The sequence below is a fragment of the Thermobia domestica genome, chromosome 18, assembly GCF_964235325.1.
Source record: "Thermobia domestica chromosome 18, izTheDome1.hap1.1, whole genome shotgun sequence".
NCBI lineage: Eukaryota > Metazoa > Arthropoda > Insecta > Zygentoma > Lepismatidae > Thermobia > Thermobia domestica.
This window is the reverse complement of record NC_137471.1, coordinates 172,880,855-172,893,782: the sequence shown is the minus strand read 5'-3', so window position 1 is coordinate 172,893,782 and position 12,928 is coordinate 172,880,855. Positions and strand designations below refer to the sequence as shown.

At 39.4% G+C, this 12,928-nt stretch overlaps 1 protein-coding gene across 1 annotated transcript; it reads left to right on the top strand.

Annotated features, from left to right (window-relative positions):
- Positions 1–251: 251 nt before the first annotated feature.
- LOC145675394 (uncharacterized) lies at positions 252–2,132 on the top strand. Its single transcript, XM_081745797.1, has one exon. It carries the CDS (start codon positions 252–254, stop codon positions 2,130–2,132), a length of 1,881 nt encoding a protein of 626 aa, XP_081601923.1.
- The last annotated feature ends 10,796 nt before the right edge of the window (positions 2,133–12,928 follow it).

Below are 12,928 nucleotides of genomic sequence, written 5' to 3'. Positions count from 1 at the left end.
TCGAAAAGATTATCAACGCCAGGTTGGTTTGGTTTCTGGAGCATCATGGCCACCTCTCCAATTTTCAGTGTGGATTTCGGCGGTATCGTTCCACGACCGATCATCTTGTTCATCTTGAGACTGCCATCCAGGACGCCTTTCGCCATCAGGAGCATCTTGTCGCCATCTTTTTCGACCTGGAGAAGGCCTATGATACGGTCTGGCGTTATGGTATCTTGCGGCAATTGCACGCATGGGGCGTGCGTGGACATATGGGATTTTTTCTCCAGCATTTCCTCCGCGAGCGCTCCTTTCGAGTGAAGCTTGGATCCACATTGTCTCGATCTTTTTCTCAGGAGACTGGTGTTCCACAAGGCAGTGATCTCAGTGTGACTTTATTTGCTGTGGCTGTGAACACTGTTATGGCCGAACTTTCACCTTTTGTGCCTGGGCTGCTGTATGTGAACGACTTCACCATCTACTGTCGGTCACATGACCTTCGCACCATCGTTCGCCAGCTACAACTGACGCTTAACCGCCTTCACCATTGGTCTTCCCACACCGGCTTTCAGTTCTCCTCACTAAAGACGAAATGTGTCCACTTCTGTCGTCTGAAGAACTGTGCTTTCAATCCGGATCTTTATTTGGGCCCTATTCGTCTGTCATATGTGGAGAGTGTTCGTTTTCTGGGCCTTGAGTTTGATCGCCGCCTTGCATGGACTGCCTATATTAGCCAGCTGAAGTATAGTTGTCTCCGTGCGATGAATTTGCTGCGCCTGGTTTCCCATACCACTTGGGGTGCTGACCGTGTTGTGCTGCTTCGACTGTATCGGAGCCTCATTCGCTCTAAGATGGATTATGGTTGTGTGGCGTATGGCTCTGCCCGTTTGTCTGTCCTCCGTCACCTGGACACTGTTCACCATCTGGGCCTTCGCATTGCGCGTGGTGCTTATCGCACAAGTCCGATTCTCAGCTTATACGTCGAAGCCAACGAACCATCTTTGGATCATCGTCGCCAGTTGTTGCAGCTGAGATACTTGCTTCACCTGCGAGCTTCCATTGATCACCCGTCTAGTTTCACCCTTGTTGCTGGTGCTCGTCTTCAACGCTATCAAGCCCGACCCACTTACACCCGGCCTTTTGGCATTCGTGCCCTTGAGCTTTTAGCTGACCTTGACGTCGATCTCCCTGCGCTTTCTCCTCTGGGTTTCCTGCCTCTTCCACCTTGGCAGCTTTTGAAGCCTGTGATCAATCTCCACCTATTGCGGTTCAAGAAGGCGACTACTACCGATTTGGAATTTCGGCAACAGTTTTTGTGCCTCCTCGACTCTTATCGAGGCCACCGTCTTATCTTCACTGATGGGTCCAAGCAGGCTGATGGTGTAGGAAGTGCTTTTGTCCTGGATGCCCACCGTTTCAGGTTCCAGCTTCATCCATTCTGCACAGTATTCACTGCAGAGCTGGTTGCCATCTTGCAGAGTCTCCACCATATCCGCCGTCGCCATCTACGCCGTGTTGTGATCTGCTCTGATTCCAGCAGCGCCTTACAAAGCCTAGCCGATGTCACTTCTACGCATCCGCTGGTCCAGCAAGTCCTCCTTACTTGTCATGCACTACTTGCTGAGGGCTATGATGTAACTTTCTGTTGGGTGCCTGGCCATGTTGGCATCCCTGGCAATGAGTTTGCTGATGCTGCTGCGAAGGAGGCTGGTGTTGCTGGTCGCCGCTGTCTTCTTCCTGTTCCTAGCTCCGATGTCTGCTCTGTGTTTGCTCACGTTCTCCGTCAACGCTGGCAATCCTCCTGGAATGAGCAGATTCACACTAAGCTGCATGCAGTGAAGCCCCGCCTTGGAGTCTGGTCGACGAGCTCCCGATCATCTCGCGTGGAAGAGAGGACTTTGGCCCGCCTTCGGATTGGACATAGTCATCTCACTCATGCACATCTTCTGCACCGTACACCTCCGCCTGTGTGTCGTCATTGTGGTCAGCCCCTGAGTATTCGTCACCTCTTAGTGGAATGTGTGGCTCTTGCTGCTGCCAGACATTTGTTTGGACTGCCAGCTGACCTCACTACTGTTCTCGGCGATGATGAAGCCACTGTGTTGAAGCTGTTCCAGTTTTTACGCCATTTGCATGTTTCGAAGGCGCTTTGACTTTCTTCTGTGTTCCAGTGCTTCCGACCTCCGATCTGTGTACCATCTTCGTTTTAGTGCTAGCGAGTGATAGTTTTACTGTATGACCTTCACCACATTCAGTGACTAGTCTGTGTTTTCGTCATTTGTATGACTGTTTCATTTACGACCAGTGACGGGTGCAAAAGACCTTTGTTGTCGAGGCACCCTCCCCAACCCCTTTTCCATTCCATTCCATTCAATTGGAAATAATGATTTTTTTAAAACTCAGCCCATTGGCCACATTCTAATGTAAAGAAGCCATTAATTTGAAATACAATTTTGAGCCTTGTCTGAATATCTATGATAATAGCATTGAAACTATTAGTAAGAATAAAATTTTCCGAGGCTCTGTACTAAGATAATTTTTTCCACGAGATTTTTTTTAAAAACACCCTTTTTATTGTTTTGATTAATTCTTATGAAAAGAATTGATGAATGCGATATGCATTAGAAATATCTTTTAACCTGTCATAACTCGTTTACAGTTTCTTGTTTGCATCTCTTATAACATACTCTGTACCTTAGGTATACCCAGCGATTTATTTGTGGATTTTGTAGAAGGATGGAATGTTTATGCAAGATTGTGTTCCGTATAACAATCAACTTTAAAGTGGGGTTGGGACAACGTTATTTTTAAACCTACCTACTTTGAAATTAAGGTACTAGTTTGATAGGACACCCCCAAGTTCAACATTTTTTAAACTTTTTTAAAAACAATTTTATGATAAATACGTATAGGTACGTTAGATAAGATTTGGTTAGGTAGTTTAGATTCCAAGCGTTTGTTACTACTTTTTGTCCTACTGCTGAGGACAAGTGTAGAGCATCCAGTAAAAGCTCTATAGTTGCATTGCAATCTGCACACCTTGCCATAACAAGTCTCACACTCCTACGTAAAACGGTTTTGCTACGACAAGTGATTCTTGAGTCTGTTCTAATTTGGTCCTTAAAACCAAATTCCCAGCCCGAACAATAAATACAACAAAAGGTAAGAGTTTACTTTAGGCAGAACAGTGATAGGTGTACATATACTTGAGCCTAATTTTATTAAATAGAAGGGGAAAGACGCTACTAAATGTCATTCCTCATTATCATAAGTAAGTTTTAGTACCACTTTGCTCCTTGTACTTAATAAAATTAGATTCAGGGGTGTGTTCCGCTATCAATGTTCTGCTAAAAGTAAACTTTTGGCCAACAAAACATACTGGCATTGAAATGAATCCAGAATTGAACAAAGACATGGTTAAGCTGAAGCATGATTTACGGCATGTTATCTAACACTGTCTTTAGAAATTAATAATACTTTCACACCGTATCTCACTTTAACAATATGTAGAATAGTGTAGCAATACGAGTTTGTTTTATACCAGATACCGCCTTTTTCCCAGTTGGTTTTTTGGTTGTAGCATGATGTCCATTTTTTATCCAGCTGACGTCATAGTTTTCGTCATTGAACGAGATAATATCTGGTCCATTAATGTTTATAAAAGGATTAAATTCGAGGGTTTTTACAGATAAATGGTTTCTAGTATCAGTATGTTGGAAAAGCCTCTCTCACACTCTGCAGAAAAAACTGGAAGAACACTGATTTCCATGTTAAGATTTTGTAGATTTCGGTCAATATATTAGGTTTCATCTTATGCTCTCCAAATTCCTGCAGAAATTTGGCTTAATCATCAGAGGAAAATTTTAATTCTAATTTTTTCTTTTCTTTCATTTTTGAAATTTGCATTACTTCTTTGTCGCCGTTTAACTTTCTTGCAGACAATTCTTCTCGCCAATTGGATTGTAGCAAAAGCTCGGCCCCACTGAACGTTTAGAGCGTATGTTCTCTTCTAGACCCTTGCAATCTTATTTTCTGCTACTTCTCAAGAGAATTGTCTAAGGGTTTTGCCAGTGAGACTCCACAAAACTGACAGTGGACACAGTGGAGGATTTGTCCATCATTAGCGCGAAGGGTTCATCGGAATTCGCAAGGTACTAGGCCATTTTTCGTTCATTTCTGTAGCTACAAAGTCAATAATATTTGAACACGTAACATTAGAGTAGAGAACTTGTTCGAGGTTCATTCCATTTATTTACTATTTAATAAGATGCACGGTAAACGAGAGACGATTTTGAGTAATAACGCAGGTAGTTCTAAATATCACAGTTGCCTTTTTAACACGAATTTCATTCACAATTAACACGAAAGCCTCTTACTTTCTTACTTTGTGTACCGGAATTACTTGCCTTTTAATCGTCAGGAGCTTTTCTTTTATTAAAATATAGTCTAATATCCATTTCCTTATGTTCTTTTTGAGGTGCTAATCAGTGGTGTCAGTTGCAAGATTTTTCTTCGAGAAACAATTCTATAAGCAAGACCAGCATAGCTCGCGACAATAAACATACCGGTACTAAAAAAGTAAAGAATTGTTACTAAAATATGGAGTTGAATTATTGCATAGCCTAAGAAAGGTGGAAAATATCTTCCCAGGCTGGGAAAATAGAACTAAACCTAGAGACAGGGAAACCAAAACTTAGAAGTGGGGAAATTCCCAGGCTTCCCTGGATACAAATAAATCCCTGGGTATACCTTTGAAGCAGTAACATTGTATTTACTCATTTAAATATACTAACCGTTTCGGATCAGGGGCGGATCGAGGACGGGCGTCTGGGGGAGGTAGGGTGTAATACTGGTACTTAGAGCTACTTTTAAGAGCTCAATTTCTGGGATAGGTTTTATTTATATATAAAATAAGAAAGTTTCCTCTTCTAGTATCGACTCGGTCGCCCCATGGATCCGCCCCTGTTTCGGACTCAGGTGATTTTCGGAGTTTTTCTGTATTTTCAGTGACTTATTGCTCAAAAACTATTTACCCGTCTGATATGGATAAGGCCTTGTTCTTAGAAGAGGGATGTGGCTATTTTTTGGTTTAAGTTACAATGCAATGTTGCCAACGGGAGGAAAATTCTTCAGGGAAATGTAGGGGTGAAAATTTACAAAAAATTACCTAACAGAATTTCAAGCTTTTTTTTTTTTTTTTTTTTTTTTGCTGTTGCCAAATGGGTCAAATCACCTAGAATTCTTTGGTGTGTTGACACGGTACAATGAAAACCTGAAGTCTTTGGCTGCCATACAAAGAGAAAAAAATAAATTCTCTGTCATCAAGTAGTGTGGACAGTTTTTATATACAACAATAGAACCGCAGGGGATCGGATTAAACTGGTACTCTGTATATTTCCTTGTCTGTGTGACGGCCGCGGTGGCTCAGTGGTAGAGCGTTCACCTCTGGTACTTGGCGTCCCGGGTTCGATCCCAGCCCCCGCCAAGTGAGCTTTGTGGTGGACAAACATCGTGTGCGTGGGTTTTCTCGGGGTACTCCCGTTTCCTCCCACTTTCTTCATTCCACCATTTCATTCATTACTCATCATCACCGTCTCCTTTAGCCTAACCGGCATAACCGTGGGACGTAAAACTCAAAGATTTCATTTCATTTTCATTTCTTGTCTGTGTGCCAGGTGTGGCCAAACAGGTCACTGGAAGTGTAAACATTTATTGCCAAACCGTCAGACTGGTTCCCGGAAAGGTTGACCGTTAGGAGGGTTCCTTGAAAAGGTTGAATCACCTGTATCACATGATTTTTATAGGTATCATTTCTATAGGAAACTCAACATATGTGTTGGATCGTATACCAAAGCATACGCGTTGTGAAAATGTTCCGAAATATTAAAAACTCGTTGTTTATTATTTATTCATTCGCTTCGATATGAAGCTCGTTAGAACAGCTATGCTGTGATCATACTAAAATATTCAATTCGATCTGCAAAATGACATTCTTTTCATTTAATTGGATCGTATTTTTAATGTTTCGTAATACTTTTTATGAATCGCTTCGATATGAAGCTGATAAGAACAGCTATGCTGTGATCAAATTAAAGATGGGGAGGGAATAAACTTTATTCGTGCGGGACATATTTTTATTTTTAATGAGAGGGATCGAATGCATAGCATACTCGTTGTTAAGAACTTGTGAAAGCTATTGATACTGGTACATATACAAAGCATGGTTTTCGTATGTCTTTCGCTGGTGAACTCAAGAGACGAACTGAACTTTTCTTGCCCTTTTTGGAAACCGGTTGGGTGGTAGTGAAAGGTGGCGTTTTCGGGTGATGACCTTACAGGTATGTGTTCAAACATGAAGACAAATACAAACGAGGACCCACGCCGTGCCGAGTAGACATCACAGAATGCCGACAGGGCAATAAAAACTAGTCTGGAATCTTGATGGGTGAACATAAGACATTGTCGGCGGAGAATACAAAAGAAGATTGCGGTCGCGTTAAGTGAACATGTTGAAAGTTACCTCTATGCTAATTGGCAATAGAAAAGAAGTTTGGCGCCACGAATGGTGAATACGTGATTAGCTTGCGGGTATGAAAATACTTTAAATACGGATTATAGTAGTACTCCCCGCACTATGGCCAGCCGAGTCAGCAATTTTTTCTCGATTCTGATTGGCTGATAGAGGTCAGGTGACCTTAGGCCCCGCCCACGCGGGAAATTCAAATTTCCAGGTCACGTGTTATGACGCCATGAGTCACCCCGCGGGGAAATCCCTCATTCTCTTTTATGACCGGGATTTTTGAAATTCGTTCCCTTTTACGGGTAAGATGAGTGTTTTGATACCTGATTGTGATTGGTTGACAAATACCACGTGATCTTAGACCCTGGGATATTTGAAATCGTTCCCTTTTGTGGGTAACATGAATGCTTTGGTACCACGATGCTGATTGGTTGATAAAAGTCACGTGATTTTAGGCCCTGGGATTTTTTAAAATTCGTTTCCTTTTACGGGTAAGATGAGTGCGTTGATACCTGATTCTTATTGGCTGATAGAGGACACGTGATCTTAAGCCTTGGGATTTTTGAAATTCGGGTATCCTCTTTGATGAGTACTTTGGTACGTCGATTCTGATTGGTTGATAGAAGTCACATGATTTTAGACCCGCCACACGGTGAACAGATTACATGGTATAACGTGGGGAAATCGCTCACTCATTTGTTTCCTTTTACGGGTAAGATGAATGTTTTGGTACCTCAATTTTGAGTGGTTGATAAAAGTCACATGATCTTAGCCCCCAGCCCATGCGAGAAATTCAGAGTGCTATGACGGCGATCCACCCTAGACCGGGATTTTCGAATTTTGTTCCCTTTTTATGGTTATCCTTTTTGGTACCTTAAAGTTCCCATGGAGGGTTCAATCTCCTCCTTAACCCTTTCTGGATCCTGGCTTTTTGGGCTATTTTTTAGACTTTCAGTCAAGCAGCTACTCTATTGTCACTATTTATCCTAGGATCATGGTTCATACCGCATTCTCTTCAGAATGGAGCTGGCTTTCAAATGGTACCAGTTGCATACTCATATCATATACCAAAAGCGGGAAAAATGTCAAAGTGAAAATTTCGGAGGGAAAAATTTTTTCTCCGACTTTGGTCCCCCCTGGACCCCCCTGTGTGATCGTAGCCATCTAAAAAAATCTGATAAATAGTACTTGGTATACTGAATGTGTGTGCCAAATATCAAGTTTCTATCTTGAATAGTAAGGGCGGGAGAATTTTTACCAAAATTTCCCACAATGCCCCAAAGTACCATAAAACACTATGATCTCAGGGAAAAAAATTCTGAGACATCCCTAATTACCCTAGGACTATAATCCGCCAATCATTCTCTTCAGAATAGAACTGTCTTTCAGGCGGTACCATTCACAAGTCTCCATCATGTATCTAAGGCGGGAAATTCCTGAAAAAAGGATTTTTGGGGGCAAAATTTCCCTTTTTTCAACTTTTTCCCCTCTGGACCCCGCCGTTTTTTTACGCAGAAATCGGAAAAATACTCTGGTAAATAGTACTCGGTGGACTGAATGTTTGTGCATAATTTCAATTTCCTACGTTCAGAAATAAGCCCGCCAAAAATATATATACCGCCAATGCCCCATATTTCCCTATATAGAAGTATATTTTTCAAAAAATCCCTGAAACGTCTCTAATTACCCTAGTATAATAATTCGACCGTCATTCCCTTTAGAATGGAACGGCCTTTCAGACGGTATGACTCACGTGGTCCTATCATGTATGTGAGGCGGGAAAATGACGAAAAACGGGATTTTGGGGGTAAAAAAATCCATTTTTTCCCCTTTTCCCCTCTGGTTCCCTCTGTTTTAGCACTGGCATCGGAACAAAAAATCTGGTAAATACTACTCGGTGGACGGAATGTTTGTGCAAAATTTCAATCTTCTACGTAGAAAAATTAGCCCGCCAAAAATATTGAACATAGCCTTAGAAAATGAGAAAAAAATTGAACTATGACGTCATCACCTCCTATGTCTGGACGCAGGACGGTCTGAAACCATACGCAATGTCTTCTACAAGGCCTCTGGACTTGGAAAACAGAAAAAAAACCGACGAAAAAGCTCAAATAGAAGAGAAATAACGCAATGTACCATGAAAAGTGCATATGGTACAAATTGTACCATAGGATCCGGAAAGGGTTAAATAACCCTTTTTGGTATCATGATATTGTACTGAAGTTTACATTAAATATTATCGTTTCCTTTTATGGGTAAGGTGGTTCTTACCTTATATATTTACGTATGGAGATCATGTCCTTGAATTAATAACCTATGTCTCTGAAAGGATATATTTATTTTAACAATAGTGAAAGAGGGGGCCCATCCTTGTTGCTTGTAGATTTCTTCTAACATATTGATGTGAGTTTAAGCGATTTTTTTAACGCTCACCGGTTCATTGCTCAGTAAGCGCTTCCTCAATGAAAAGAGTGTTGCCAGATATTTCTTACCTAAACAGCTCCGATTCTTTTAGAAACGGTTCCGCTGAGTGCAAAAAATTTTAAACAAAGTTTTTCGAACTAAAAAATTTCAAAACAAAATTTTTCGAACTAAAAAATGAAACAAAAGTTTTCGAATTAAAAAATTCAAAACTAATATTTTTTTCGAACTAAACAAATTGAAACAAAATATTTTCGAACCAAAAAAAAAATTAAACAAAAAATCCCAAACAAAAAATTTTCGAACTAGAAAATTGAAACAATATTTTTCGAACTAAAAATATTTTAAACTTAAAACTTTCGAATTTTCGAAAACTTCGAACAATTTTCGAACTAAACCAATTTTTAAAAACAAGTCTCGAACTAAAGATGCGAACCACATCTAAAAATTTTCGAATCAAGTTTTTTTCGAACAACTAAAAATTTTCGAACTAAAAATTAAAAACCGAATTTTGGACAGTAAAAATCTTAAATTATTATTTCGAACGAAATATTTTCAAGCTAATCATTTAAACCAAATCTTTGAAAAAAAATTCCACCTTAAATCTTCAAGATTACCATTATTTGAAAACGAGTGTACAGGGTTTCAAGAAATAATAAATCATATTGGAAAATTCAGAGTGATATGACGGCGATCCACCCTTGATCCTGATTTTAGAATTATGTTCCCCTTTTATTGTTATTGTACTGAAGTTTACCATAAATATTATCGTTTCCTTTTATGGGTAAGATGGTTCTTACCTTATATGTTTACGTATGGAGATTGTGTCCTTGAATTAGTGTGTCTCTGGAAGAATACATTTATTCTCTAATGATAAAAGAGGGGACCGTCCTTGTCGCTTGTAGATCAATTCTAAAAATTTCGAACTAAACCTTTAAAATTTTCAAACTAAAACTTTAAAACCAGATTTTGGAAAACTAAGAACAAAAATAGTAGGAAATGTTTCTCCAGGAATCCAAGTCAGGTCTTTCAAACCAAAGACATGTATTCTAACCATTTAGCTATGAATGAATTCGTTTATAAACGTGCTTGGTGGGCTTCGTACCATGGTCCCTGAAATACTTTACGATGTGTAAGATAAAATAACGTTTTCGTTCGTGGATTAAAATTAAATGCCGAAAGACTTCTTTGAGTGTTGACATAGAAGCACATATGATTGAAATGCAAGCGACAGCGGATGTTGTATCGTAATACTTTGTTTTACTACGAACGCGTCAGCATGATTCATGAAAAAAGCAAACAATGACATTGTCGTATAGAATATAAGGAAAATGAAATCTCGTAACAGTTACGAAAGGTGGTCCATGTAGAAAGCATTCGGAATGATGTCATGATCGGAATTGCGATACTAGATGTTGTAACTATTGAGAAACGGGAATGACGTCGCGATCGATTGTTACACATCGTTTTGGTTCGTGATTCATGACAAAAGCAGCGTTTTGATTGGTTCATTGTGATGTCATTTTATGAATTTCCTCGTTTCTGATTGGTTGATGATGACATCGTTTTCATAGCGACCTAAATAAAAATTTAAATTTCATTTTTCAAATCCTACACAGCTCTCAACTGTCAAGTAAAGAAGGTCTGCTTTTTAAAAATGTCTTCATTTAAGCTTTACTGCGGCGACTTTTTTGTTCATTCAATTTGAGGTAAGTTCAATAACATTTTATTTTTCACACAAGATTCGAAAATAATTTTTATTTATTATTTGTGGGAATTACACATGCGGATCATTCATACACTGTTTTACTTTTAGTACGAAATATTTAGACTATGAAAGAATTAGTGGAATGGGAAGTACCCCGAATAAACTCACGAGATCGAATCAGGAACCCCACACATTAAAACTAAGCACGAGAAATGATATGGTTTCTTTATTATGGTTTAGCTTCCTTTTAGTTTAATGTTGAATCTGAGCGTCCGTCGGGAATTGGACCATGGCCAGAAATGTGTGTGCTAATCATTAGCTTAGATTTTTAAAATAATGCATTACAAAATTTCAAAAACTACGCCTGAGAATAATATGGTTCGATTTTCTTTGAAACCTTTGTTTTAGTTTAGCGTCCCTTCAGCTTAACGTGATATTCGAGCAACCACCTGGGATTGAACCAATGCCAGAGGTGTGTACGTCAACCATTTAGCTTAGTTTTGAAAATAATGTATGATAACGCATGAGAAACCTACCGAGGATTGTACCAGGGCCTTCCACGTTAGAAGCATGTACGCTAATCACTAAAAAAAAGAGCGCTTGAATATTTGGTTAAAATTTTTACGCTATACAAATTTTGCTTCGACAATTACATATGCGTAACGTAAATGTTTGATGAATCTCTTGAACTTGCAAACGCATCATTTTATAGTCGAGGGAAAAAAATGCTTACGCGTACTTTGTCTCATCTCAGCAGTGTTGAAACATTCATTCATTTCATGCATTCTTTTTATCACTATAGAATGGTGGGTCAGTTACATGCTATATAATGGTCTCGAGTTTTATTTCCAGTATGACAGCAATAAAACACATTTTAGTTACATAATTATTTAAAAAAACCTTTGATTTCTAATACGTGTACTTTAATGAATGGGATTCTGAATGCACCCGCCAGGGAATCAAACTCAGGATCTTTACAGGAATTACTTAGTGAAAAATTTATCATAAAAATTATGATTTCCTGTTTATCAGGCGATTAAAATTTTTCTTTTTTCCTTCTTTGTATTAAATTCACGCTGGTCAATTCCTTTTTCCCCCTCACATATTTTATCGCAATTGTACCTGGTTGTTTGTTTTCTCCGTTTTAACCAGGGCCGAATAGGGTTTTACTGTTCGTAATGAAATCACTCGTTATTATAGACGATTTAATATTGAGGGTAGAATGCTCGAAATTCAATTTAACGCACCACCGGTAGGAACCGATGTTATCCAATACGTACATAATAGTTTCCAAGAGATGTTGGACCATTTATTAGCCAATGTCGACGATGATGCGATGGCTGGTTTATCGGTAATACCGCGGCGCAACACCAATAAGCCATTTTGGGTGGGTTTTGGCCAAGAAACCTGACACTGGAAACAATGTGGGCCTCGTTCGAAAGAGGTTTACAAAGTAACAATTCATTTCTCCTACACGAGCAATTTACCGTTCAGTTTCATCGTGTGGATATTCCACGTATCTATGGTCGTGTGCGACAAGGAGTACTAGAGAATGAGGAGTTATTACGTAGCAAGTGAGTTATTGTACGCGTAAAAAATCCAGATTCAAGGTGTCTGGGGTACGCTCTTGTTATTGCTATTGGCCTGAAAAAATACAAGAATGTAGATATGAAACGACATAAGCAGTATAAATATCAATCGAAATTTGTTGTGAACCAAGAAGTCAAAGCGTTATGTGCAAATGCAGGAGTGAATTTGGATCATTGTGCCAGTGTAAATGAAATTCGACAATTCCAATCATACCTCAAAGAATATAAAATTACACCGTATACTAGTTTCTCTAGCCATGACATGATGTACGAGGGACCCGACGATGAAAATCGCACTCCCATAAATTTTATTTGTTTGGCTGGACATTTTGACATCACCCAATCTTTAACTGTTTGTTTTGCAACCAATTTCTACTGTGAAGCGTAGCATAAAAAGTATAGTAAACGTAATGAATATGTAAACAATTGTCCTGTAACGTCCTCCAAATGCTCACAGAGACCTCTCTGCGTCAAGAATCAAACGCCGATATTGTGCAACGACTGCAATCGTCAGTTTTACGGAAGAATGTTTTAACAATCATCGTAATATTGTATATCATCAAGAGGCACCTGTATCTAAAAAGGTGAAGCAATGTACTAAATGTTACAGGGTATATTCTTTTGTGCGTACTGGAGAACGCATTCGTGACTGTAATGAGATCTTTTGTAATGTTTGTAAGAAGATTGTTCCAGGATCGCATCAATGTTTCA

Bases quoted from the DNA above. Each gene is read 5' to 3' on its own strand.
- LOC145675394 (XM_081745797.1), top strand. From the start codon at position 252: ATGGGATTTTTTCTCCAGCATTTCCTCCGCGAGCGCTCCTTTCGAGTG.